At 38.6% G+C, this 24,642-nt stretch overlaps 1 protein-coding gene across 1 annotated transcript in view; it reads left to right on the top strand.

The window, feature by feature from the left end:
• Positions 1–24,642, top strand: part of kcnq1.2 (potassium voltage-gated channel, KQT-like subfamily, member 1.2) — a 285,958-nt gene that overhangs the window by 41,973 nt on the left and 219,343 nt on the right. Inside the window, exons 7-10 of the mRNA XM_088922866.1 lie at positions 2,442–2,552; positions 3,951–4,046; positions 7,000–7,128; positions 13,460–13,622. Coding sequence (XP_088778992.1) covers positions 2,442–2,552; positions 3,951–4,046; positions 7,000–7,128; positions 13,460–13,622 — 499 coding nt within the window. The remainder of the gene's footprint in view (positions 1–2,441; positions 2,553–3,950; positions 4,047–6,999; positions 7,129–13,459; positions 13,623–24,642) is intronic.

Below are 24,642 nucleotides of genomic sequence, written 5' to 3'. Positions count from 1 at the left end.
CCGCCTTAGAAATGCTAAACTTCCTTAGGAAAAGGACGTTTTCCTGAGGGTGTTTTCAAAACATTTGACTCCAAACTCATTGCACTGTTCTGTAAAATCATTTAGAATGGGCCCATGATGCTGATCTGAGTTCATAAAAAAGTTGACATGGGCTGCGTAGTCAGCAAATTTAATAAGACATCTATTTACATGTTTGCTTTTGCAATCATCAATGTACAAAATGTACAGTAAATGGGACAAGACACAGCCCTGTGGTGATCCAATCAATGTACTGGACGGCATACTGTACATCAATCTGCTGAGGTGTTTGCTGAAAAGATCTAAACCCCGTCTAATGAAGTCCTGCTTTAATTCAGAATTCTTTGTGAGGTTTCTGTTCCACTAAGAGTGGTTGAATCATGTTACAGGCAAGGAAAAACAATCAATGTGATTCTATCAGATGACTTTGCTTTATCAAGATGTTTAAGCGGGTATTGCATTGTCCAAGCATCAAGAATCTCCCAGCTGTCCTTTTCAAATATGTCACTTCACGATTCTCTCCAGACTTTTCAGCGATCAGTCTCTTGGACTTACTTGGACTTGGGTTTTTGGAATGACAATAGTAACAGTTCTCCCCACACGCGCACGCGCACGCGCACGCGCATGCACAGAGGGGGTGACTTGTAAACATTAAGACACCTGAAAACCCAGATTACTCCAGGTTATCCTGAAAAACTTAAGTAAATGCTTTAAAAAATCCCTAAAGAAGAAATTTCAGTCGAATTGCAAATCCTTCTTTAGGTTAAATATTTCCATATCCCTTGGTAATCAGTAATACGTCCTTTAATTTGAGATGTAATGGTCTTATAATGCCCAAAAGGAAACAAGGTTATTTGGGGGTTATGTGTTTTTTTTTATTTTAAATCCCACAAAATGAAATACAAATAAGCTTGTGTTTTGGAATTATGCAGGAAAAAAAAAAACAGGGGCCAGGCATCTGTCCGTTTCATATGAGCCTGTAAAACATGCCAGTTGCTTTGGCTTGCTGGTATGTTTACAGAAATCAATTAGCTATGTAGAGAAGGAAGTCTGACGGGAGAGAGGCTGTTTCCTTTCAGGCTCCTGTCAACTTGTTTTTGACTGCGGCTGCAGGTGCACTACACAGCTGCACCCGTCGCAAGCCAACCGAATGAATCATAGTCCTCCTCTTGAAGTACACAATCAAAGCAGATGGAGGGTCATTAAGGAGGGATGTTTGATCTGGATCCTAACCATCTTTTTTGCACACCACATTACGGTCAAAAAAAAAGGAAGAAAACCGAGGTTTCTTGCATTTCACAACCATGTCTGTTCTTCCATCAGTCCACGCCGTCATTATTAAAGCCCCAAGGAGATGAATTTGTGTGGTGAGGAAGAGTGCATTCAAGAGTGATGATAATAACTTGGTTCATTTACACCACACACGTAGAACGTGGCCTCAGGTGGTGAAGGTCTGGGTTACAATGCCTGGCTATTCTTTCCTTATGTTAGATGCCTTTTACTCAGCAGGTTTGAAGATAAGGATTAAATTGCCTTTTCTCCTGACAAAGATGGAACATCATGTACTGTAGCTGTCACCCCTAAGTTAAAAGGCAAACCTCCCAGTAGGTGGTCAATGAAAAACCAAGTTCTCATGTGCACGTTTGGCCAACTTGAACTCATTGTTTAGTTCTTTGCTTGGGGGATACAACATGTTTACATTGTGTTCTGTGTGTTTAATACTGTTAGTGGTATTAGAACTTAAAATATACCATACTGGTGAAATTAAAATGACTAAACAGAAATTGCTGTTCTCCACACATTTCAGATACATACAGAATATATCCACATAAGTTGGAAACATAGGTCTGACGCAGGGTAATACCAATTAATATAATAAACCTGGTTGTTTTGCAATAGTTAGCACTACTATTTATTTCACTTTAAGTACATTTCTGTGTAAATAGAGCATATGAACATTGTGCATGCTGAAGGTATAAGAATTGAAATCGGATCACCCAGAGTATAACCAACAAACCCAAAATGGCTACAGCAAGGCATCTCAATTGATCATACAAAGCATTTTGTTGAGCTTGGTGTGTCACAAACTTCAAGAATTGTAAAAGCCAGTAGCTGGTTGCTCGTTGAAGCACTTGGATACTTTTGATATTTTTTCTAATTTAAAGTGAATGTCACAGTACTCAGGTCACCTGAAATCTGAATTGTGCATGAAGTTTGTTTTTTTGTTTATGATCAAGCATACGGTACAGTATGTATGGAAATACCCCGAAATATACATACACATTACATTGTGCTTATCGTTCTTATTAATCTCATTGTCATAAGTGGAAGTTACTTGACTGGAAAGCAAAAAAAAGTTTTGACAGTACTGCATGTTTCATAAAAACTTCTAATGTGTGATATGCTTTTGCTTTTCTTTCCAGGTCACAGTGACTACAATTGGATATGGAGACAAAGTGCCACAGACATGGATTGGAAAGACGATAGCCTCTTGTTTCAGTGTATTCGCAATCTCCTTCTTCGCACTTCCTGCAGTAATTACACCTTTAATAACCTAAGGGCTGCACTGTTATAAGGACCACTGAGACATTTTGCATTTGAGGGACTAAGATACTGTAGTTACAGGCAAGATGATACTAGTTGGAATTTCCCTCACAGGAAGAGACTGATCACTGTCCCAAATGTAAAGACAAATGGCGACCGAGAGATTGCTGTTCTGCCCATGCCTCTGTGAGAACAGTCTAGACTTTTTTCGCAGTCTAAATTTGCAATTAAAATGTACTGTATTGATGGAGCTCAGAGTACAGGGTGATTATGATCTGGGTTAGATCAGAAACTAATCTTCTGCCCTCCTGCCCATCATTAATTTCATTCATTTAACAGGAAGGAGCTTTTCTGCTTCCCAGATACTTCCATATCTCAATGAACCTAGACTACACTCCTGTCTCATTACTATTAATGCTTCTGTATGCAAATCTGTTAAAGTAGGGTGACCATATGATTGCACGTTCCCAAGCAAAGTTTGTGATACAGTTGTGTAGGGATGGTCACAACCTTATTCAGCCCAATTCTGAATTCTGCAGCTGAACTTTTAAATCTCCCTTAAACTGAAGGAAAACCAAAAGAAACTAAAGACTGAACCTAGCACCTCTGCTGTTAAGAAATGTGGTGCTCAATAAGCTCTTATGTTGATTCATCATGGTGGTATCATTCTGCCGAATCTTCTGTTTGGGAGAGTTGTTGAAATTTAGGATTATCAACCATAAAGCTTTCTAGTCACATCATCAATTGCAAAAAAAGGAATCACAGGAAATTAATAATAAACACGGACATTTAGAATTAAAGGTTTCAGCCTTTTTTTTAACATAAGTGAGGCCAAAGTAGAATGTAGCCAGGACACTGCGGCGTACACCCTAGCTCTTGTGAGTAGTGCTGTGAAATGTACTGTATAATGACCAAGCAGTCCGAACTTTGGTTTAAAGTCTCATTTGAAGGAAGGCACCTCCACATGACAGCATAGTGCTCCATATCACCTTACTTACTAATTAGCAATGCAAGTCCGTAGTGAAGTGTGCCACCTACTGGTCCACCAGCAGTACATATACAACAATCTGTTTTTCCTTAGATACTCCCTGACCAGTACTGATCAGCCCCCAGCCTTGCTTAGCTCCTGAGATCTCATGAGATGGGATAAGTGGAGAAATAGATAACGCTGTTGTACAACCAATCTTTATTATCAACAGTCATGTATTTTCAACAGAAAAGTTTGTGTAGTCTATGCTACAGTCTGTCGTGTTTCCTTTCACTGCGCAAAATATACATTAAGCAGAAAGCCTGGAAAGGGATTAAATTAGTTGTGTGGTGATCCCCTCCAGAATTCAGTATTTTTGCTGATCTTCCCCAAATAACATTCTGCAAATGTTTGATTTCAGGGTATTCTGGGCTCCGGATTTGCCCTCAAAGTTCAACAGAAGCAACGCCAGAAGCATTTCAACCGACAGATTCCTGCTGCTGCTTCACTAATCCAGGTAGAGCGATAAAACATGCGAATTAGGTTTGGCAACAGCATATTGGCCTCTAGTGGCACACTGGCTATAACTGCAAAGCCTTTTAAGCTGGCCATCTCCAAAACATGCAGCTGCTATTTCCACCTGGAATTAAACTTCATGATTTTTTATAGTCTGGGAATGTATTACAAGCTAATTTCACACCAATGCTAGAAAATGTTGGGTTTTTTTTAACGTGATGAATTGCATCCTTAGCTACATCCTCCCATTCCCTCTAGTTTGCGTAAACACTACAAGCCATGTAGTAGCCAGAAGCCAAATGCAACTCAAAATATATTTAGACCAGTATTCTGGTCATTATGGTTTATGATGTCTGTTGCATATTATACATTTTACTTTTTGTTTTCAGTTTTAATTATACTTGTTTTGTTTTAATGTTTGATATATATTTTACAGAAAAGATGCTTTATATCTTCATCATAATCATTAATGGAATGGATTACGTAAAGGGCAAAGATGGTGGACAGTGTCACCTGTAGTCTTGATGCTCTAAAACACCTACAGTAAATGTAGTCTGTAGGACAAAAAGCACTGAATGGCATATTCTTACCATTATCTTTATGTTCTTATGTTTTAGTTTTAATAGTATGTGCTTTTTAAATAAATGGTGAAGCTGCAAACTAACTACCTTGCTCTAATTACCTGATACTGTATGTGAGGGTATTGTGATTACTACTACTAACAAAGAATTGTAACTACTACGTTTGCTTGAATGTAAATGAAACAAATTTCTACACTGATACAGAAATCTACATTCATATTAAACCTGACACTGAAGTGTGGCTCTGCTGTCTAATTGCATCTTTGACATGGATGACTCAACATTTTCCTTTTATTTAAACTGCAACAAGACTGAAGTCATGCTTCTTGGCACTTCCCATCATCTACAGTAACCCTGTATCGGCAGTTGACAATGTACTTGAACTTCTACATTGAACTAAAGAGAACAACCTGGGTGTGATAATCCAGGCCTGACATTTGACCCAAGTGTAAAATATTGTAAAAGCATTCTTCCAACAGAAATATTGCCAGACTACAGTATGTCCTATGTTGTCACTTACTGTTGCTGGTCAACACTTTTGTCTTCTCTAGAAGACTCTTGACTACTGTAACGCCCTACTTGCGGGGGTTCCTACAGTACATCCACATTGAACAAACATCAGGATGTCCAGAATTTGGCTGCTAGAATCCTGCCCGGGTCTTTAATTACTCCTGTCCTGGAGTCCTTGCATTAGCTTTCACACAGGATTCGTGTTGATTTCAAAATCCTCACCTTTCCTGAGCTCTTTCAAATTAAGATTCAAAACTTTAGAAGTGTCTGCCCCTTTGCTTTTCTACTGTATTCCAATACAGTATCATACTGTACAATGATATACTCTGTAATTGTGCAATTCTGCTTTCTTCTCTCATTGTGTATTGTTGCTTTCTGTACAGATCTTTGAAAAGTCCCTTTTAAAGGTGCTATATAAAGTAGTTTTTTTTTTTAGCCATATAAAAATGCTTTCTTACCTTTTCGTTTGTCAGCAGTGACTAAAATTAAATGTCCTTCATGCTTAAATACTACACATCAAGGAAATGCTTTAGTGAGTGCTCACCACTTGGGAAGTATTACAAACAAAGTGAATCAGAGTTGCTGCAATCTGATTTTCTTAGAATGAGAAATTTTAGAATTTAGAAATGCACTAATTATTCCAGTTCTGGGTCGTGGGGGAGCCGGAGCCTAACCCAGAAAGCAAAGTGTAATGCACGGGACACCATGGATGGGATGTCAGTATATTGCAGGGCACTCACAGACATGTACAGGTACGTACTCACAACTAAGGCCAATTTTCCTGGAAGCCGCTATGATTTTTTGGGACTGCGGGAGGAAATTGGAGCACCTGGAGGAAACCTACGCAAACCCGGGCAGACCATACAAACTCCTCACATATACTAGCCCAGTGCACCAGCACAACACTAGGTGTGCCACCCACCCGTAAACGCTAAACCAGTGGTTCTACTTGTTTAGGAACTTTGTGGAATCCCCAGTTTTTTATTCTTACTGCGACATAAACACACCTCGACAAAATGTGACAATGCATTTGTTACAGTATGTAATAATCGTTTTATTACATATTAAATCAAGATCCTGATCGAAATAGGGAGCAGACATTGATCCCATGATGCATTGGAGGGTGTCTGTATGTCCCAGTAAAAAGTAGAAGATTAGAATCTGACTGAGAATTTCTTGGCTTCAGTACTTGAACATCATATCTGCAGTATAATATGGAGGAAATATTTTTGAAGAAATACTGCATGTTCATCCCTTTATTTTTTTATTTTAATCTACTGTATGTACTGTAAGAGCAAATATTAATTGATTTAAAAAGCTGTTTTAGGTTAGCAATGATTTATATGTTGATAATTTATTTCTGATATTTAATTTAAACAATTCAATGTGTGCACAATTAGTGCTTTTGTTTTGTATTTTTCTTATTATTGCTTGCTGTTCATGTGTGTATGGCCAATAGCTGCCGTCTCATGAACTCCAAGACACCTTTGTTCCCCTTGTTAAATAGGGGTCCTCTTTTGCTGGCGCACAGATAAGTGCAGTAAGCCACACTTCCATAAAGACTCAGAACACTTTACCTTAGTCTGATAGCAAATGCATTGGTTAATGTCTTTCATGAGGGCAGCTGACCATGTTAAATTAATGCCAACCAAGGAGCAAGGTGCTGTAGTACATTCAGAACTAAAACTCTATACATTTCCCATTACATTTAATGCAGCTGTGACAGTTGTTTTGAACTGGGCATTCTGTGGTGTTTCCTTAGTCATTTTATCTTTTTTTAATATTGTAATATGGACATATTATATCTTGTATTACTTATGTTTTGTTATATGATATATGATGCAGTATATTGTGCTGTTCCAGACGCTCTGGCGGTGTTATGCTGCAGAGAAGCCTGACGGCTGCCCAGCGACTTGGAAGATCTATGTGATGCCTTGTGAATATCTGCCCGCTATCACTCCTGAACCCTCCAGCCCCAACCTCAGGAAACTGGTAAGTGTCATTTTTGGGGGAGAAGCCTGTTTGTCTAAAAAAAACACTCCAGGAATATCCGTGAGTCCATGGCTCCAGCAAGTATGTATGCCAGCTATGAGAGGCTTCAAGTGAACAGTTTAGGGGACAACATCTAATTTCAGTTTAACGTAATGTTACATTTACAGTATATACTGAACAGTGCCTTGTGGCTATATTGTATATGCAATGTACATAATGTAATGTAGTTAACATTCCTGGGAGTGTGTGATTACTTTTCTTATATCCTGTTATACTATCATTAGATTCTATTTTAGTTTTATATTTTCTTTGAAATATATGTTATATTGAAATGTATCTCTTTGACATTTTTAAAGGCCCATTTTCCCCCAATACTGTACTCTGGGGAAAAGAACTTGAAATGCCTCATTGATATCCCCCACTCCTCCAGTTCTTTACATTTAAAGTCTTGTCAGAAGATATTTCTCCACAGGTAAAGACCTGTAGTCTAGATATGACAGAAGTGACAGAATGCCATTTGGGGTAGTAACCTTTAGGGGAGTCAGGATATCTTAGGCATGCAACCCTGACTTTGCATGTTCTGTAGCTATAGATTCTGTATATCCTCCTGTGATAATGTATTGTTTGTGAGCTGATGTGACTGATTTGCTGTGAGCTGAATCCAAACTAGGGGGACACAAAGTGATGGTATAAAAAGAGAAAAAAATGAATTTCAAATTTACAGTGAGTATTTTCAGGATTGGTTTTGCTGTGCGATTTAAGTTAACCTGGATAGTACAATTATACTCTATACTACACGCCTGATACACGCAAGTCCTTTTTTACAGATAAGACCAAAGAGTAAGACTGATTCTTCAAACAAATATATGACTGTGGTCTTAATTTCTTATTTTTCTATCCCAATTTGCATGATCGCTTTGTACAGGCAGTCTCTGTCCAGACATCTCTTGGAAACATGTCTTGAAGGATAGAGAGGGATTATGATGTGTCACTTCAACTCTGCATTTGGCAAACAAAAGTGCTGTGCTGTCAGAGGGCAGAAGATGACAAGATGGTTTCCAAGGGCTGTTTTAGAAAGGGTCTCATTTGCATATGTATAAATTGATCCGCCATCGCCCCTCAGAGCATGGAACATGTCCAAAAATAATAGGAAATGATGCCATTTAAGTGAGAAAAGATACACTGGGGTGCAGACATAAGACTCCTAAAACTATTGCACATACGTTTTCTTATTACAGATGGTTCTGTGAACCTGTGGAAACGTAAATGTGATTTAAGAAGAAGTACCAACAAAGAATTCAAAAATGTAACTGGCGATGCAGCAAGGGAGAGTTTTATTGAAGGGATGATGTGATCTTTTTCTGTAAAAAAATCTACTCGCCAATTTGAAATAACGAGCTGCAGAGCTCAAACATCCGCCTCCATTTCTTCCTTGGCCTGTGACTGAGCCGTTTTATAGCGCAAGGGATCTGGGAGTAATCTTCAGCGTCATTCCGTTCGCATCATCGGGTCAGCTTGGTAGGACTGGTTGTGGAACAGTGAGATACCGTCAATGAGGAGAATAGGAGCCAAACTGAGTGCGTCCCCTGACCAGATTGGCAACGTGCTGCGATTTGAGATTGAGACAAGTAATCTACCATTTACCATGTCCCAACTAACACATCAGCCTACCTAAGTTGTCCTTTGATTTGGGAAGTCTCAGAGCTGCCTGGTGGATGATGCTCAGAGGTTAGCCCAGTACAGCAAAAATACTACCAACCCACTGTTTGTTCTTTTATGGTGAAGCAAGCTGTTTTATCACTATCGGCTGAACCGGACAAATATTTGATTTTTTTTTCCCTTCAATGTGGGAGATGAGGTTTCTGAGAGGGATTCTGGGCTCTGCTGACGTGAGGGATCTGGCTGTGAAAAAAGACTAAGTGTTTTCTTCTCCATCGGCGCTGCTCCCGTTCTTTGTCTGACCCACACAAAGGCACAGTCAGATGAGATGATGTAATGCCCCCTTTTCTCATGGGAGTAAATCCTTGTGAAGTAAGAAAAAATAAAAAATCTTTGTTTTGCATTGTATCCATATATCGAGGGACTGAAAAGAGCTTCTCTTCTTTTTCCCCCTTTCTCCTTTCTTCCTGTTTTTTTTTTAATCAATCACAGACAAATAGCTTTGGCCACTACTGTAGTTCAGTGTTGCCTTGACTTTGTTTCACTGAGGTGAATAAGTAACAGGATGGCCACTGTTTTAGCTAGTGAAGACAATTTGTCAGTGACATATTTATATGTAGATTCTTGTGCAGCAAGTATGAAAGCTTCAAAGCCATTTGTTAGTCCACACAACCTAAAAAGGGAATATCGACGTCCGCAGCAATTTGAACCAAAAATATCTGAGGATCAGAACACGGTGTTATCAAGTATTTTGTCCAAAAAGTATTTTCAGCAGCTGTATTTGTAGAACAGCTGTAATATGAGTAAATCCTTTTTGTTATAGAGGGCACATATTCTCCATACAAATATGCATAAACATTTTCACATTATCGGTCCCTATTTTGTATGGTGGTCAAAGTCCACACCAACGTATATTAATTGAAAGGCCAGTTTGAACACTGTCTGCCCTGATTGTTCCTTTTTGTCAGTGATTCTATTACCATTAACAGACAGATTTTAAACTGTCAAGCTAATTAGCTCTTAAGCATTTTGAATGCAGGTCCAAATGGAGGAGCATAAAACTGCTGGTGGGTTTAAATGCTGCAGGTATCTTTACTGTACCTGAATTTTTACATTCATTGAAAATTAAGAACTCATTGAGATGCAGCAGAACTTAAAGAACATGCAGCCAGTATTGTAAGAAATAATATGCTGAATACTTTATTGATGTATAATCAGAATCAAAAGAAGGGTGCTTCTAACTCCTCAGATCACCATCTAGATGGGGCGCCTCAAAATTTGATGAAGTTCTATAACCCAGGACTTATCTTTCCATCTCACCATGACTTGCCCCGAGGAATATCTCTGGTCCTCTCAGACAGCGCGATGATGCCAAACCTTTAGATGTTAATAACTTGTTGATTCTTAGTTTAATTATAGTACATATCAAATACTGTAAATAGGCCAAAAGAGAGACAAGAAAAAAAAATCCAGACCTTTCTTCAATTGAAGCTATTTTATTTCTCTTAACATTTGAAATTGCATGTCTCATAACTAAAATGAAATCCATTTATGCTATAGTAAATATATACTGTATGTGTTTGTTTTTGTAGTATATTATTTTACAGATGTTTCATTTTGTGTGTGCAGCACATACAGTATACACATACTGTAGGCACCAGTTTCCCGTTCAATTAGAACATGTGCAGTACAGCTAGAAAATAGTGATCATGACAAGCAACAATACATTGACCTGGGTCATTCAGAACTTAAATTAATAATAATTACTTACACTTATATAGCGCTTTTCTGGACACTCCACTCAAAGCGCTTTACAGGTAATGGGGACTCTCCTCCACCACCACCAATGTGCAGCATCCACCTAGAAATTATATTCCAAGTTTTACAAGAGATTTTAGCATACTGTGATTGATTATAAGGAGGAGGGTTGATGCAGAGGAGAGACTTTGGAATCCAGATAGATTAGGGGCAGTCTTGTAGAGAACCAATAAATTAGAAGCTTTAGTACATCCAGCATTTTTAAAATGTATTACAATGCAACTGACTTGCAATATTGTTCCCATGAGAAAATCCACCATTTTAAATGGGATATTGTAATCCTCTGTAAAACCCATTTAGAGATATTATCTCTAAATGTAATTCTGCAAAAGAACATTGTAGGGGAAAATACAGTATACAGTACGTAGAAATTAGAGCACAGTCAGGTCATTAGATCATTAGGAAGTGGAAAGAATATGGATCATCCAAACACTTCCTAGAGTAGGGGTCCTCACAAACTGGGCAATTAGTTAAGAAGGACTTTGGTCAGAGAAATAACCAGGGACCCAATGACCACCCTAATAAAATTAGAGAGATCCATGGCAGAGACTGGTGGATCTGTCCAAGGTTAACATATTCTGTAGCACTCCACAGATTTAGCATCTATGGCACAGTGACTAGATGGAAGCTAGGAGTTTATAACACGCCTTGAGTTTGCAAGAAGGCACAAGGCAGACCCCATGTGGCCAAAGATTCTCTGGTCCAAATAAGCAAAAAGTGAACTCTTTGGTCTGAATGCCTGGCACAAAGAGAAGACCACTCATCACCTGTGTAACCCCATCCATACCATGAGGCATGGTGCTGGCAGCAGCACCTTAAGGGGATTCTTTGCAGCAGCCAGAACTTGGGCACTTCTCAGGATAAACAATGAATAGAGCCAAATCCAGGCAAATCCTTAAGGAAAAACTGCTCAAGACCTTAGATGGGTGAAGATTCAAGATGAGTCAAGTTGGATGCCAGAAGCTACAGTATATTACCCTGCAACTCACAATTGGCAACCCAATGAAATTAAGCAGGTGTGAGCCTGGCCATTACCAGGATGGGAGACCTCCTGGGAAAGCTAAGGTTGCCAGAAGAGGTGTTAGTGGGACCAGCAGGGAGAGCTCACCCTGCGGTCTGTGTGGGTCCTAACACCCCAATATAGTGATGGAAACACTGCACTGTAAAACAAAAAAAAAGATGCTGTCCTTTGGATGAAACATAAAACAGAGGTTCTGACTCTTTGTGGTCATTAAAAATCCCAGGGCATTCCTGGCTATATTTTCCATTGGCCTTTACGAGTCAATGGTCTCCTAACAATCCCTATCTCTGAATTGGCTTCATCACTCTGTTCTCCTCCCCACTGATAGCTCATGTGTGGGGAGCATACTGGCGCTCTTTGGCTGCTGTAACATTATCCAGGTGGGGCTACACATTGGTGGTGGAGGGGAGTCCCCATTACCTGTAAAGTACTTTGAATGCAGTATCCAGAAAAGCACTATATAAAAAGAAGAATTAATAACTTGACAGGGCAAGGAAGAATAGGCAAAATACACACTAAAATAGTTTTGACCCTGTTAATAAATCTTTGAAATGTATAAGGCATTCGGATCATAACAATATTGGCAGTTGTTCAGGAGGTTAAATACTTTCTAAAGGCTCCGACCTGGCAAAGTTTTCTACGTACAACTAATTGACAAAGAAATGTATGAAGATGAACAACAGGATATGCAGAAATACTGTGTGTTGACATCCTTTTAATTTGCCAAACATCATCATAGCACACAGGTAGTAACAACATTGGGCGAAAAAGAAAAGCTGCCCAGGTTATGCTTTTGCCCAATAATAGAGAACATGCATGAAAACAAGTTCTTTTAAGCACTAAGTGAAGAAAATGTCAATTTGTAAATTGACCAGGTTAGGAAAAGCATTTGCCCACAATTGTTTTACTGTTGTGGCAAAATCTTGCCTTGAGTGTTTTCACTTTTGAATATGAAACTCTATCTGATATGATGCTTTTTAAGTCCATTCTGATTATTAATAATAATTGCTTACACTTATATAGCGCTTTTCTGGATACTCCACTCAAAGCGCTTTACAGGTAATGGGGGCTCCCCTCCACCACCACCAATGTGCAGCTCCACCTGGATGATGCGACGGCAGCCATAGTGCGCCAGAATGCTCAACACACATCAGCTATCAGTGGGGAGGAGAACAGAGTGATGAAGCCAATTCATAGAGGGGGATTATTAGGAGGCCATGATTGGTAAGGGCCAATGGGAAATTTGGCCAGGACACCGGAGTTACACCCCTACTCTTTTCGAGAAACAGCCTGGGATTTTTAATGACCACAGAGAGTCAGGACCTCGGTTTTACGTCTCATCCGAAGGACGGATTGATTGGTGCAATTGTTTCTATTGAGCCTTAATCTTTGTCTAATCTTTTTTTTTTTTCCTTAACTTAGATTCTTCCCAAAGTCTAAACGTTCCCGGATTAAATAAATGGTTTCACTATGTTGTATTGTAGCCATATTTAATTTTTCTGTTCTGTAACTCTTGTGCCTTGGTTTGTGGATCTGGGGTGCTGTCTGGGTGGAGTTTGCATGTTCTCCCTGTGTTCATGCAGTTTTCCTCCGGGTGCTCCGGTTTCCTTCCACAACCCAAAAACATACTGGTAGGTTCATTGGTTTCTGAGAAAACTGGCCCTGGTGTACATCCGTGTCTGTCTGTCCTGCAATGGACTGGCATCCTGTTGTACCCTGCCTTGCTCCCCTTGTTTGCTGGGATAGGCTCTGGCTCCCCTATGACCATGAATTGGAGGAAGCAGGAAAAAAAGGCCAATCATAACTGTGCTTTACTGTTTTCTCATTTTACAGAGCAAACGGTACAAACGAAAAGTGAAGACCTCACGTGACAATGGATCAACTAGTCTGATGAACCCTGGGGAAAATGCCTTATCTATTCCCCAGATCACCTATGATCACATTGAGGAGAAGGATGGCAAGAGAGAGATTGCATTCTACGTTGATGAGCCAGCAGGTAACGCGTGAAGCATTATTTTTAACCAGAGGCTATAGCCATCCACATAAAATGTAAAAAAAAAAAAAAAGAATAATATACTAGTACACAGCTTCAATATAACTACAGGTACCACGACTTTCTTTTTTTAATGTTTTCCTTTTTTTAAATTCCTAAACAGTGTTGGTAATGATGAATTTGAGGTAAAACCTTTATAAACGGAGACCAATAACTCTAGGTTAGAGTTAGAAAACACGTACTGTTACTATGATCCAATAACTACAATAATTTGAAAAAAGCAAAGCAGTGAATCACTCACCTTTCAAGACGAGAATATTTGGACATCTAAAATGAAAGGATTCTGTCGGGCTTTTTTCGCGTTTTTGGTTTTACATTGCAATACTCTCCTAAGCCTCCAGAGGACAGTATAGGCACTGTCCATTTTCAATTAGCTTCTAAATGAGATGTTCCAGTTTTATCTTTCGTATTTTTATTATCCCACTCTTTAGTATTATATACATATGTTTCAAGGTGAATACACCTTCAGATTTATATTTCCAATCCCTTTTTTTTATTAAGCCAGCAAACAATGCTGTTCTGGCTTGAATGAATAAGTGAAATTGCACATCTTTGTTCTCTACATAGTCCTGCCAGATGCATTTCCCAGTAGTTTTAAAAGAGACTTTATTGGCTAAAATACTGTTACAGCTAGTTCTTCCGTTTACGTCCAAACTTTATCTGATTTTTTGAGTGTTACACGGACCTCAAAGGTATTTTAAAAAATGTCATCATTCTTCAGACCAAAAATATTGCTGAAAAAATAGTAAGCAAATGCTCTGTTAATAGTTTTCATGACATTAAAGAAGACCTTACCGATTTCTGCAACCCTGCCTTATACAAAATGAAACCATATTTTTGTCCGTTGGGTCTTCTGTTTCTACAGGGAATAAGGATTTTCAGCCTACAGCTCAAAGCTACAGAAACCTTTCCTTTAGACTCTATACCAGGCACTTGATATGTACTGTGCTTGGTACTGTATTTGCTTGATAGTTACTTTAAACAGGAAAAAGGTGGATGTGATATGAAAAGAAAATAACGGTGGGAATTTCTAGGGAAGAATCCAATTTTTATCATTCTGGAAGGTATGATGAAATTTAACATCTGTCTGTTAGTCTTTATGTAAGATAGCTTTAACTTTTTCTCCAGTCATTCTTAATGCGGGATTGTTAATTTTATTTTTACATCATGTTCATAATTCCATAAAGCACTTCTTGCGTTAAGAGGTTGTCAAATGCTATTATTGCATTTTTATTTCCTTTATTTTTTTGGTCCAGGGATTAATGCTAGAAATGAAAAAAAAGTGTTAATAACATTAATGTGATAATATTGCCCATTAAAAGTCCAGTTATTCTGTTGGAGGTCAAGGTCCGTAGCCTGTATACAAAGTTATTTTATTTATACATTATTGCTTAGAATGTGGCTTGATGCAATACTTTGGTGGCTGGCAGACTGAATTATGGGTTAAAAAAAGCAGGTCTTAAATCACAAGACAAGCCCCCATCACATACTGTAATGACCATTAGAAGTAGACAATAGCAGAAATGACAAAATCATCCATCCTGAGACTCTGGAATGTGTAGGAAAAAGCACCTTACCTTTATTTAATCAACATTTCTACAGTGTGCAGTCTTACACAAAAAAAGATGAATTGGGTCTCTTAGTTGTAAATTGGAATGAAAGGAGATTAAACTAGTTATCTCTACTTTCAATTCTCGTTCACTTTCTCTTTCATGTGGACACGTTCCTGTAAAATTAAGTCCCACTTTTGATTTTTGTTTTTTAGTTTATAGCTCTAGGAGAAAACAAAAACGTTTTCTGCTTTGCGGTCAGCACATTTTTCTTTTAATCTCTCAGTTCAACTTGCTTCTTAGAATTAGTAAGAAAAGTAAAAACAGTACAAAATGATTTCTTAGTCTTTCAGGACGGCTAGCACGAGACTTTGTATTTAATTGTCTTGGACAAAAATGTCCATGCCAAGTTCTCTTCAGCTGCAAAGGGATATTGAGAGCTGTGTCTTGGACAGTAATAAAAGCGACAGGCTAGAAATGAGGTTTGGTTCCGTTCTTATTTGTAAAACTAATTTTCTTTTTTTTTTTGGTATGTGGGATTAGTTAAAGGAAACGTCTGTCACGTTAGTATAATTGTGATGGTGAGATATTGAACTACTTCGAAATATCTAAGATAATTTCTTATTTTGGGGGGTGGTAAGGTGTGTGTGTGTGTGGGGGGGGGGGGTTGGGGAGTGGGGGAGACAGGAAAAACAATTCTAGTATCAGGAAACCCAGTACAAATACTGTATGTGTCAAACAGTGCTGACTGGAGAAATAATTCTGAAATACATATACATAAACACTGAATGTGATGATGCGTTTCAATTTCATTGCAAATTGGTTAACTGTGCTGCTACAGTATGCGCTACACATGTAAGGCATTAAGAATCAATAACCACAGCTAAAATATCAGTATATTATAAAATAAAGAATACAAAATCCTACATTGGGGAAATTGAGAATGGAGGGGAAATGAGAAAAGAAAAAGAAACCAGCAGAAAATGTCTGGCAGTGAGAAAACACAACACTGGCGTGTGTTCCCAAGGATGGGGCTGGAAGTAAGCATTTGAGGACATCGATCTTGGCTCGCACCCGAGAACGTTAGAGGATTCTTGTAAATGTTATTACGAGCTCTGCTTTATGTGGCCATCGTTCATCTTGGAGACAGGCCCCATTGTCAGGGACACAGTGGAAATACGAGCGAGCAGCGCAGACACAAGGCAAGGCAGCTCCCTCTTGATGGATAGTATCCTACAATTCAGCCAACAATCGGGCATCTGACATTAATCTCTTTTTCTCATGTGCATATCCTTTTTTTTTTTTTTTTTACCAGGCAGTGTTCAGCGCTCAATTTATAATTTGAATGCCTGGATGTTTTAATGGTCGGCTTTTATTTTTCTACACTTCTGCTTTATATTCGTGCTTTGTGACAAAGGCGTTTGTCCGTGACTCGTATGCCCACGCGCTTTGTTCTCTCTCGGAGAAATCAGTGGCGTTCGCCGTCTTTTTATACTGCGGGGTTCTGTCGGAGGTTGTTTTTGTTGTTTGTTTTTTTTAGTTTTGCACATGGCAATGCACTGACAAAGTGAGTGTTGGGGGGAAAAAAATGGTTTCAAATACTATTAGTACTTGATGAAATGGTCAGCACTTCTGCTTTGGCACATATTGGAAGCCTTGGTAACACTTTAAGTTATGTACGACAAGTCCCATTTAAAATTATTTTTTGACCTGTAATGGATAAACAAATCAGTGTTTATAACCTATAATGCCTGTGCTGATTATGTCACGAGGAAAATTCTCTTGGTTTGCATTGGTGAGATTAGTCCATTGCCTGTCTGTTGCTTAAATATTGATACATGGCAAGATTAGACAACTGTAACACATAACTTGAAGGCAGATCTCGGTATGTCCAGAAAACAAATTAATAGTTTCCTGCATCAGCACATGCGTTACATAGCCTCTAACAGCTTAGCAACGCAATATAGAATTGAGAAATATTACATGGTAAAATTGAGCAAATTACCTGATTAAAGAAGTGAGAGTTATTTTGATGGTTAATGTCAAGTTTCGAATAGACATTCCTGAACACACCATCTACTCTACAAATCAACTCTAGCATCGATAAGTGTGTGGACTGAGGTATGTGGTGGTTAAGGCTCTGGTAAACATCAGTGAAAAGTAAAAAAAAAAAAGGCATCTTATCACTTATTGAGCTTTTTTTCACAGCAAAGTGAATAAAAAAGCCATGCAAAGAACAATAACCTACAGTATCTCTAATCTTATAAAAAAGAGAAACGACCAAATATAGAATGAATGTTAGAACCTTAATATCAATAATGATACATCTAACATCCCCGTAACTATTGCTCTGTGCACACGTTCAGCAAGATAAATGTTTTTTTATGTTTTGCAGGCAAACTACTAAGATAGAAAGTGGCCTTAATTTAATGCATTGAACAGGCGTTCATGACGTTACTAATTCACAAAACGGATACTGTAATGTTAGGAAGAATCATACTAAAAAAATATAACTTGGTACAGTACAATGTTTTATTATTTTGAATGAAACAAAACCAGGGACAATCAGACATTTTCATCTTGCATGCCCCCTCTGCTCCTCTATGCCCCAAGGGATTCATTCAGCTTGAGATGATGTTGGTTGTTTATGAGTGTTTTAATCTTTATAAAAACAGGACCCGCAAGAGCTCTGCATGTGTAAGATTGATGCCACATGGATTTAATCAGGCAGATGGAAGTCATTACTCACCACTAGTGATTGCAGGTCATGTATACAACTCATTACTGTTGAACTTGTCAGAGTCACAAGCCCTTGCGATTGACACCGCGATAAATAGTTGCTGGAAAAACTTAGTCAAGCTGCTTGCCCTTTTTTCCTCACAACAGAGTGCTTTTATCTCCCTAGTGTAATCTCCCTGCTTGTTCTCCTCCAAGTGGCAGAGATAGTGGTCAGACTTTTTACTAACTGTAAAAAACAGTTGGGTGTCTAGCTCATTGGGTTTTCATAAACCGTTCTGAACGTTTCAAACATTTCCCCTGAAAGTTGGTCGGGATCTTGTTCAGACGTAATTGGGTATTCTTAATTATTAGTGATAATATTGAATTACCGTACACCTAGACACTCGATATTTGAGGTAATTGTACAGTTAAGCAGTTGAAATGTCAAGCAAGTAAGTTTTGTAGATCTACAAAAAACTGTATTTATCCATATAGATTGATGATGAAGCTACAGTACATATATTCATAAATGTGTTGCTATTTATGCACTGAAATGTCAAAAGAGACAAAGGCATATGTTCCTATACAGTATGTCTATACTTACTTCCCGTTTCAAGCAGAAGTGTGGTTCTTTCTCCAAACGTGTTGTCTTTTCCTGGCTTCTTCAGTCTTAACTCTTACACTGATGTCAAATCTGATGGCTACCCTGGCTCTGAACTAGAGTATCCAAAAGCCACCTGCTTCTACCACGTACCTGTAGAACACATCTCTCCTCACACTGCTGACTCACACCTGTAAAACAAGAAGAAAAGTGGATCCGAAACATAAACAAAAGTATACAAATGAATTCTGATGCTTACTCAATGCAGTTTCTGTAGAGACAACAGCTTGGACCTGTTGATAGCTTTGGGCACAACTGGTCACATGCAGGACAGTAGTAGGCAGCAATGTTCTGTGTTCAAACCTTCCTCACAGGTCCCCGACCCTTGATTGAATAGTCCCCTCCCCTTGAACACTGTGCACACTAGCTGCTTTCCACAATCTTTTCCTTCTCTGCTGTCTGTGTCACCATTTTGTGTCGGTCAGCAGAACCCTGACACTCCTCTTGTTCAATTTGAAACTGACCTTGTCCACCAAGAGGTGCTGGGATTGGAGCTTAGAGCATTTAACCTGGCAGTCATAGTGTGGCCATCACATCACATCACATGTTTTTGTTTACTGTAGGTCTAGTCAGTGTAATTTTGTCTGTAATCTATATGGTAGTTTGATTTGTCTTATGTCTGTGCTGTTTAAGACTATTAGTAGTGAATTACCTGCAAAATAAAAAAATGGCTTTCATCTCCTAAGAAGAGGATGGGATCCTTCTGAATTTCTTTAGGACTGGTCATGGTCCATGTTTTGCCAACCTCTACTGATGGGGAAAGACCTAAATAGTCTGCAGAAGCACAGTTTGGACTTAGAACAAGATGGTCTGGTTGCAGTCATAGTTTGGGGACTCTGTGTAGATGTTCATACCACCACAGGACACTATATAATAATAATAATAATAATATTATTAAGAAGAAGAAGAATTATATTATATAATTATCATTTATATAATTATAATATTTTAAATGTCGTATTAGTTCTGTTGTACCCCATCAATGTCCATATTTATCTAAGAGCCATTACATTAATTTATTTATCATTGCCCCATTACATGTCCCCAAAATGTCTCAAAATCTAAGCTATCTTTAAGTACCTCTACTAGATTTGCTCTCTTTAATATTGTACATAACATTCACTAATAAGGTGTGGATTCTCATTGAATTTATTCAGGACTGGAAAGATGATATACATGTTCCTGGTGCATAATGCTATAGTCTTTGAATGTTTGATTTTAACAGTAGTTCTGGCTTAAGAAAACTATTTTCTGAGATACTGTGCTAAATCAGCTTCATCCCGCATACTGGATGTAAGCATTTTGGTACATTAAGATAGTGTGGACTCTCCTCACTGCTCAGCTACTATTGGCTTTCTAGATATTCTGGATTATTTTGACTTGTGTGTGTGAACAAATATTGGCTTAATCAGTACTTGAGTGCTTGGAACCTCTAACCTACAAGCATTTGAACTGGGGATCTCTGACTCAAGGTTGTCTTACTAAAGCTGGTTCCACCATCCTTGTGGTGTAAACAGCCTTTGAACTTCTATAGAATGAATTTAGCAAGTTTGACTAGTTTGGGGCAGGGGATCCACTAATACACTGTTTTATGTATCTCAGTCTATGACACCTGATCATGTGCCCATAGGTTAAATAATTCTGGAAATGTACTCTCTCTCATCCTAGTGTTAATCCCGCATCAGTAGGGTCTGCTTGTCGGCACGCCCGTCTCCATTTGGTGGTTGGAACCAAATCTTTGAGCTGACGTTGCCATTAAATGCGACCGAGAATACTCCAACCGGCGCGTAGCTCCACCTGCCGTTGGAGTTGGGGGGGGGGGAGAGAACAAAGTAATGTAGCCAATTCATAGAGGGGGATTATTAGGAGGCATGGGAAATTTGGCCAGGACGCCGGGGTTACACCCCTACTGTTTTTGAGAAACACCCTGGGATTTTTAATGACCACAGAGTCAGGACCTCGGTTTTACGTCTCATCCGAAAGACGGCGCTTGTTTTCAGTATAGTGTCCCCGTCACTATTCTGGGGCATTAGGACCCACATGGACCACAGGGTGAGCGCCCTCTGCTGGCCTCACTAACACCTCTTCCAGCAGCAGTCTTAGTTTTTCCCAGGAGGTCTCCCATCCAGGTACTGACAGCTCACACCTGCTTAGCTTCAGTGGGCTGCCAATTGTAAGTTGCAGGGTGACATGGCTGCTGGCATTCTGGAAATGTACTAAATGTATTAAATAAAAGTATGAAAGTGTAATAAATCTAATAATTAGCTCTATCAGTGGAAGACTTTTATCCTCAAAATTATCATTAATGATGAGGGGGAACTATCTTCTGTACACAAGCCCTTTCATTTTGGCAGCAAGAATACGCGGATCTGTCAGCCAGACCTATAAAATAGCAGGCTAAAATTCTTTTCTAAGGTCAGAGAGTACGGCAATTAAAACAATAACAAAAATAAAAAACACATGTTAAGCATCACATTTCATATTGTAGTGGAAAATAAAATGTTCTGGTATCGTAGGGAGGAATTCAAATATGGGGCAATCCCCTAACACCCCCTCCCTTTCACAATCAGACAGCTTTCACAGCTGTGTTTTTATAGGCTGGGATATGAACCATTCCCCGCCATTCCCTACAATGGTTGGCACAGTGAATTGTCCTTCTGTCCTACAGGCATGGAACCTGGCACACACTTTGAAATATCACAATAACGCGTGACCTGCCGAGATCCCCGGCTTCAAAGAACACAAAGGAAATGTTAAAACCCGACCCAAACAACAGAAAATAAGAACCTGGCCCAGGCCAAATTAAAGTAATATCCTGCTAAAATCCATTAGCTGTTGCATGAGGATTGCTACCACAAAAAAGGAACAGTGACATGCAGAAAGGTTTTTCAATTGGTAGTTCATTGTGGTGAGAAATACAGAGGTTTACAGTGTTAGGACAGCATACTATGAGGAAATGAGAAAAGGGAGAAGTGAAACCGAATGTGATACAATATATTAAATATTGATTAAGTGGAGAATGCTTGGCAGCACAGATTCACCTGTGTTAACCAAAGAAGGAAATGTCTTTATCTATTAAATATTAGCCCATAAGAAGCATGTGTTTACAGGTACAGTACTAGACAACAAATATCCATGTTTTTTGGTATTCTACCAATTGTACCAAAGGAAGCAAGCGTTGGTGTTCATAGGTTACTAAAACTTTCAAAAGAATGAAATGAAATTCAAAACTGAGCAAAAAAAGATATATTTCATGGTCACCGCTGTAGAATATTAAACACAAGTAGCATAAATTGCATGTGTGAAATAAACACTGAGATGAAAAAGCTATTACAAGTCTTGTTACAAATTGGATGTTATGTTAACAATATACAGTAAATGACACTAGTAAAACTTCATTTAGTATATTTTGTTTCAGTTTTGGTCACCATAATACAACAAAGATGTTTTTTTCTCTCTAATAGATGCAGAGAAGAGTAACAAGATACATTCTCAGGCCCAAAGAATGTCTTGCACTGACAGGCGGAAGTAATTGAATCTTTATGTTCATAATTGTTTACAAAATGCATAACAATAAACAGATGAAAAATATTAACACCAAAGAAGTAGCAACAGTATTTAAAACGAAGGAAAAAAATGTATCCATGCAAAATGTCAAAAAATATACTGTACATGTTTAGTCTAAATTAAAAAGTGCAGAGTTCACAAAAGGGAACTGTACAGTAAGTCTTGTAAATGATTTACAAATCATTTGTAAGAACCAGTTACATTAAGAGAAAATGACTCAAGAAATCTGGAAATTGACCATCTGGGACTATGAAATGAAGGAGTGTTAAGCTCGACTCGAAGTTCAAGCTTCCCCCAACAATATGTAGGTGAGCTAGAAAAGTACTGTAGTTAAATGTGCATGGAAAATGTTTCTTAGCAAAATGTGTAAGTGTATTCTTGGCATTCAGAACTTTAGGAGCCTTCATTTTTCTCTTAAAGAATGCTCTTTGCCAGCACCCATATCGCCTTGCAACCCACCGAAGCTAAACAGGTGTGAGCTTGGCCAGTACCTGGATGGGAGACCTCGGAAAGCTAAGATTGCTTCTGGAAGAGCGCTCACCCTGCTGTCTGTATAGGTCCTAATGCTCCAATATAGTGATGGGAACACTATTTTATAAAAAAAAAAGGTGCTGTCCTTCGGATGAGATGTAAAACTGGAGTCCTGACTTTCTGTGGTTATTAAAAAACCCAGGGCATTCCTCAAAAAGAGTAAGGGTGTTACCCTGGTGTCCTGGCTATATTTTTTCTTACCTTGACAAATCATGACTTCCTAACACTTCCAATTCATGAACAGGCTTCATTACTCTGTTCTCCTCCCCACCGACAGCTCGTGTGTGGTGAGCATACTGGCACACTGCTGTCGAATCACATTGGTAGTGGTGGAGGGAAGTCCCCATTACCTGTGACGAGCTTTAAATGGAGTGCCTAGATACTGCGAGTGCTACAGTATTTAAGTGTAGGGAATTATTAATAAAAGTATTATTTTTTGTGGTTCATACCTCAAAAGATCATGAAACAATTTAAGTATAGAAGGGGACCCATGTTATCCTTCAGTGACATACAGCACTTACTGTATGTGAGAGATGTGCAGTAGCTGTACAGGAACCAAGACACAGCAAGTAGAAAAGATAGAAATGGCATCAGCTGAATTGAAGGGGAATGTTATGTGCAGTAGGCCATTTTGTTTAATACTCCTGCTCTTGCCAACACGCCATGAGATCTTTAATGACCACTCAGGACACCTGCAAGTAAAGACTTGCAGTAGTGATTGGCACCTGTCCAGAAACACTAAAGAGCTGATGAGAAACTTGAAAGAAGTTTGATTTTTGTTTGTCTTTGTGAAAAGTCCTCCTGTCTCAAGTTAGCCCTTGTGTTTTTATGTATTGGAGCATTGTCCTACATTGATAGCTGGCACAAGGTTGTTTCTTCCAATAAAATGAAAGACGTAAACAAGAAACAAGTCCTGTTGTTTGCTTATACAAATCATGACAGTGATCAAACTGGTTATTTCCTGAGATAAAGGTTTGGGACTTTAAGTCCTTAAATTAATCCTTGATTAGAGACGGAAAGCTACGATTAGAATCCTTGCTTGTGGTTTGATTCTGCACTGGAGATTCAGCTAAATGGTACAGTTTTGAACTCTGCTCTGTTTTGTTACCAATTGTTCACTTTGTAGTGACTGTTACTATATTTGGAGAAATGCAGTGGAAATAGCATTTAAGAGTATTTAAAATAACTGTTACTGAGGTTCTATGGGCAAATCCCATTCTTTTGAGCAGACATACATCCGTCGTTAATTGGATGAAGAGGAAAAAAAACAAGAAAACTGCCGTAAAGGAATTCAAGGAATTAAAAATTAAGCAAAACATGTCATACTGTATGTGTAGAAATGTTAGATTGGTAAAAGCCTTAAACATCTTAGGAACAAGTAATAGGTTTATTTTATGCTGAAAAGAGAAGAAAGAAAACACAACGTTTCGGCCGTGGGGCCTTCTTCAGGTGTGCTCCATGGCTGAAACGTTGTGTTTTCTCTCTTCTCTTTTCAGCATAAAATAAACCTATTACTTGTTCCTTTGCAGCCTACGCATGCCGACGCAGCCACCCACCTGAACTACTTAAACATCTTAGTATTATCTTCTCCTTTTTGAAGAACTTTGACTGCTATTAATACAGCTTAGTTTTGGGTATGCAGAAACAAAGTGTAAGAATCAATCAATCAATCAAAGTTTATTTATCAAATGCACAACAATACGGCATGCAGCAGTAGTTGCTGGCAATGAAATGTCTTTTTCTGCGAGCTCACAAAAATTACAAGAATCACAAAAAACACAAAAATCACAAAATTGAGGTTACATTTTTTAAATTGAATAATACTCAATGTGAGTAGAGCTGTTATGTGTCCATGGTGTATGCAATATATACATGTAGTGCAGTTATGCTGAATATAGTGAGAATTGTGTGTCCATGTAGCCATTACAGGTGATTT

This window comes from Atractosteus spatula, chromosome 8 (genome assembly GCF_055471065.1).
Source record: "Atractosteus spatula isolate fAtrSpa1 chromosome 8, fAtrSpa1.hap1, whole genome shotgun sequence".
In the NCBI taxonomy this organism is placed as follows: Eukaryota; Metazoa; Chordata; class Actinopteri; order Semionotiformes; family Lepisosteidae; genus Atractosteus; species Atractosteus spatula.
The sequence above is the reverse complement of the archived record's forward strand: the minus strand, read 5'-3'. Positions and strand labels throughout refer to the sequence as shown.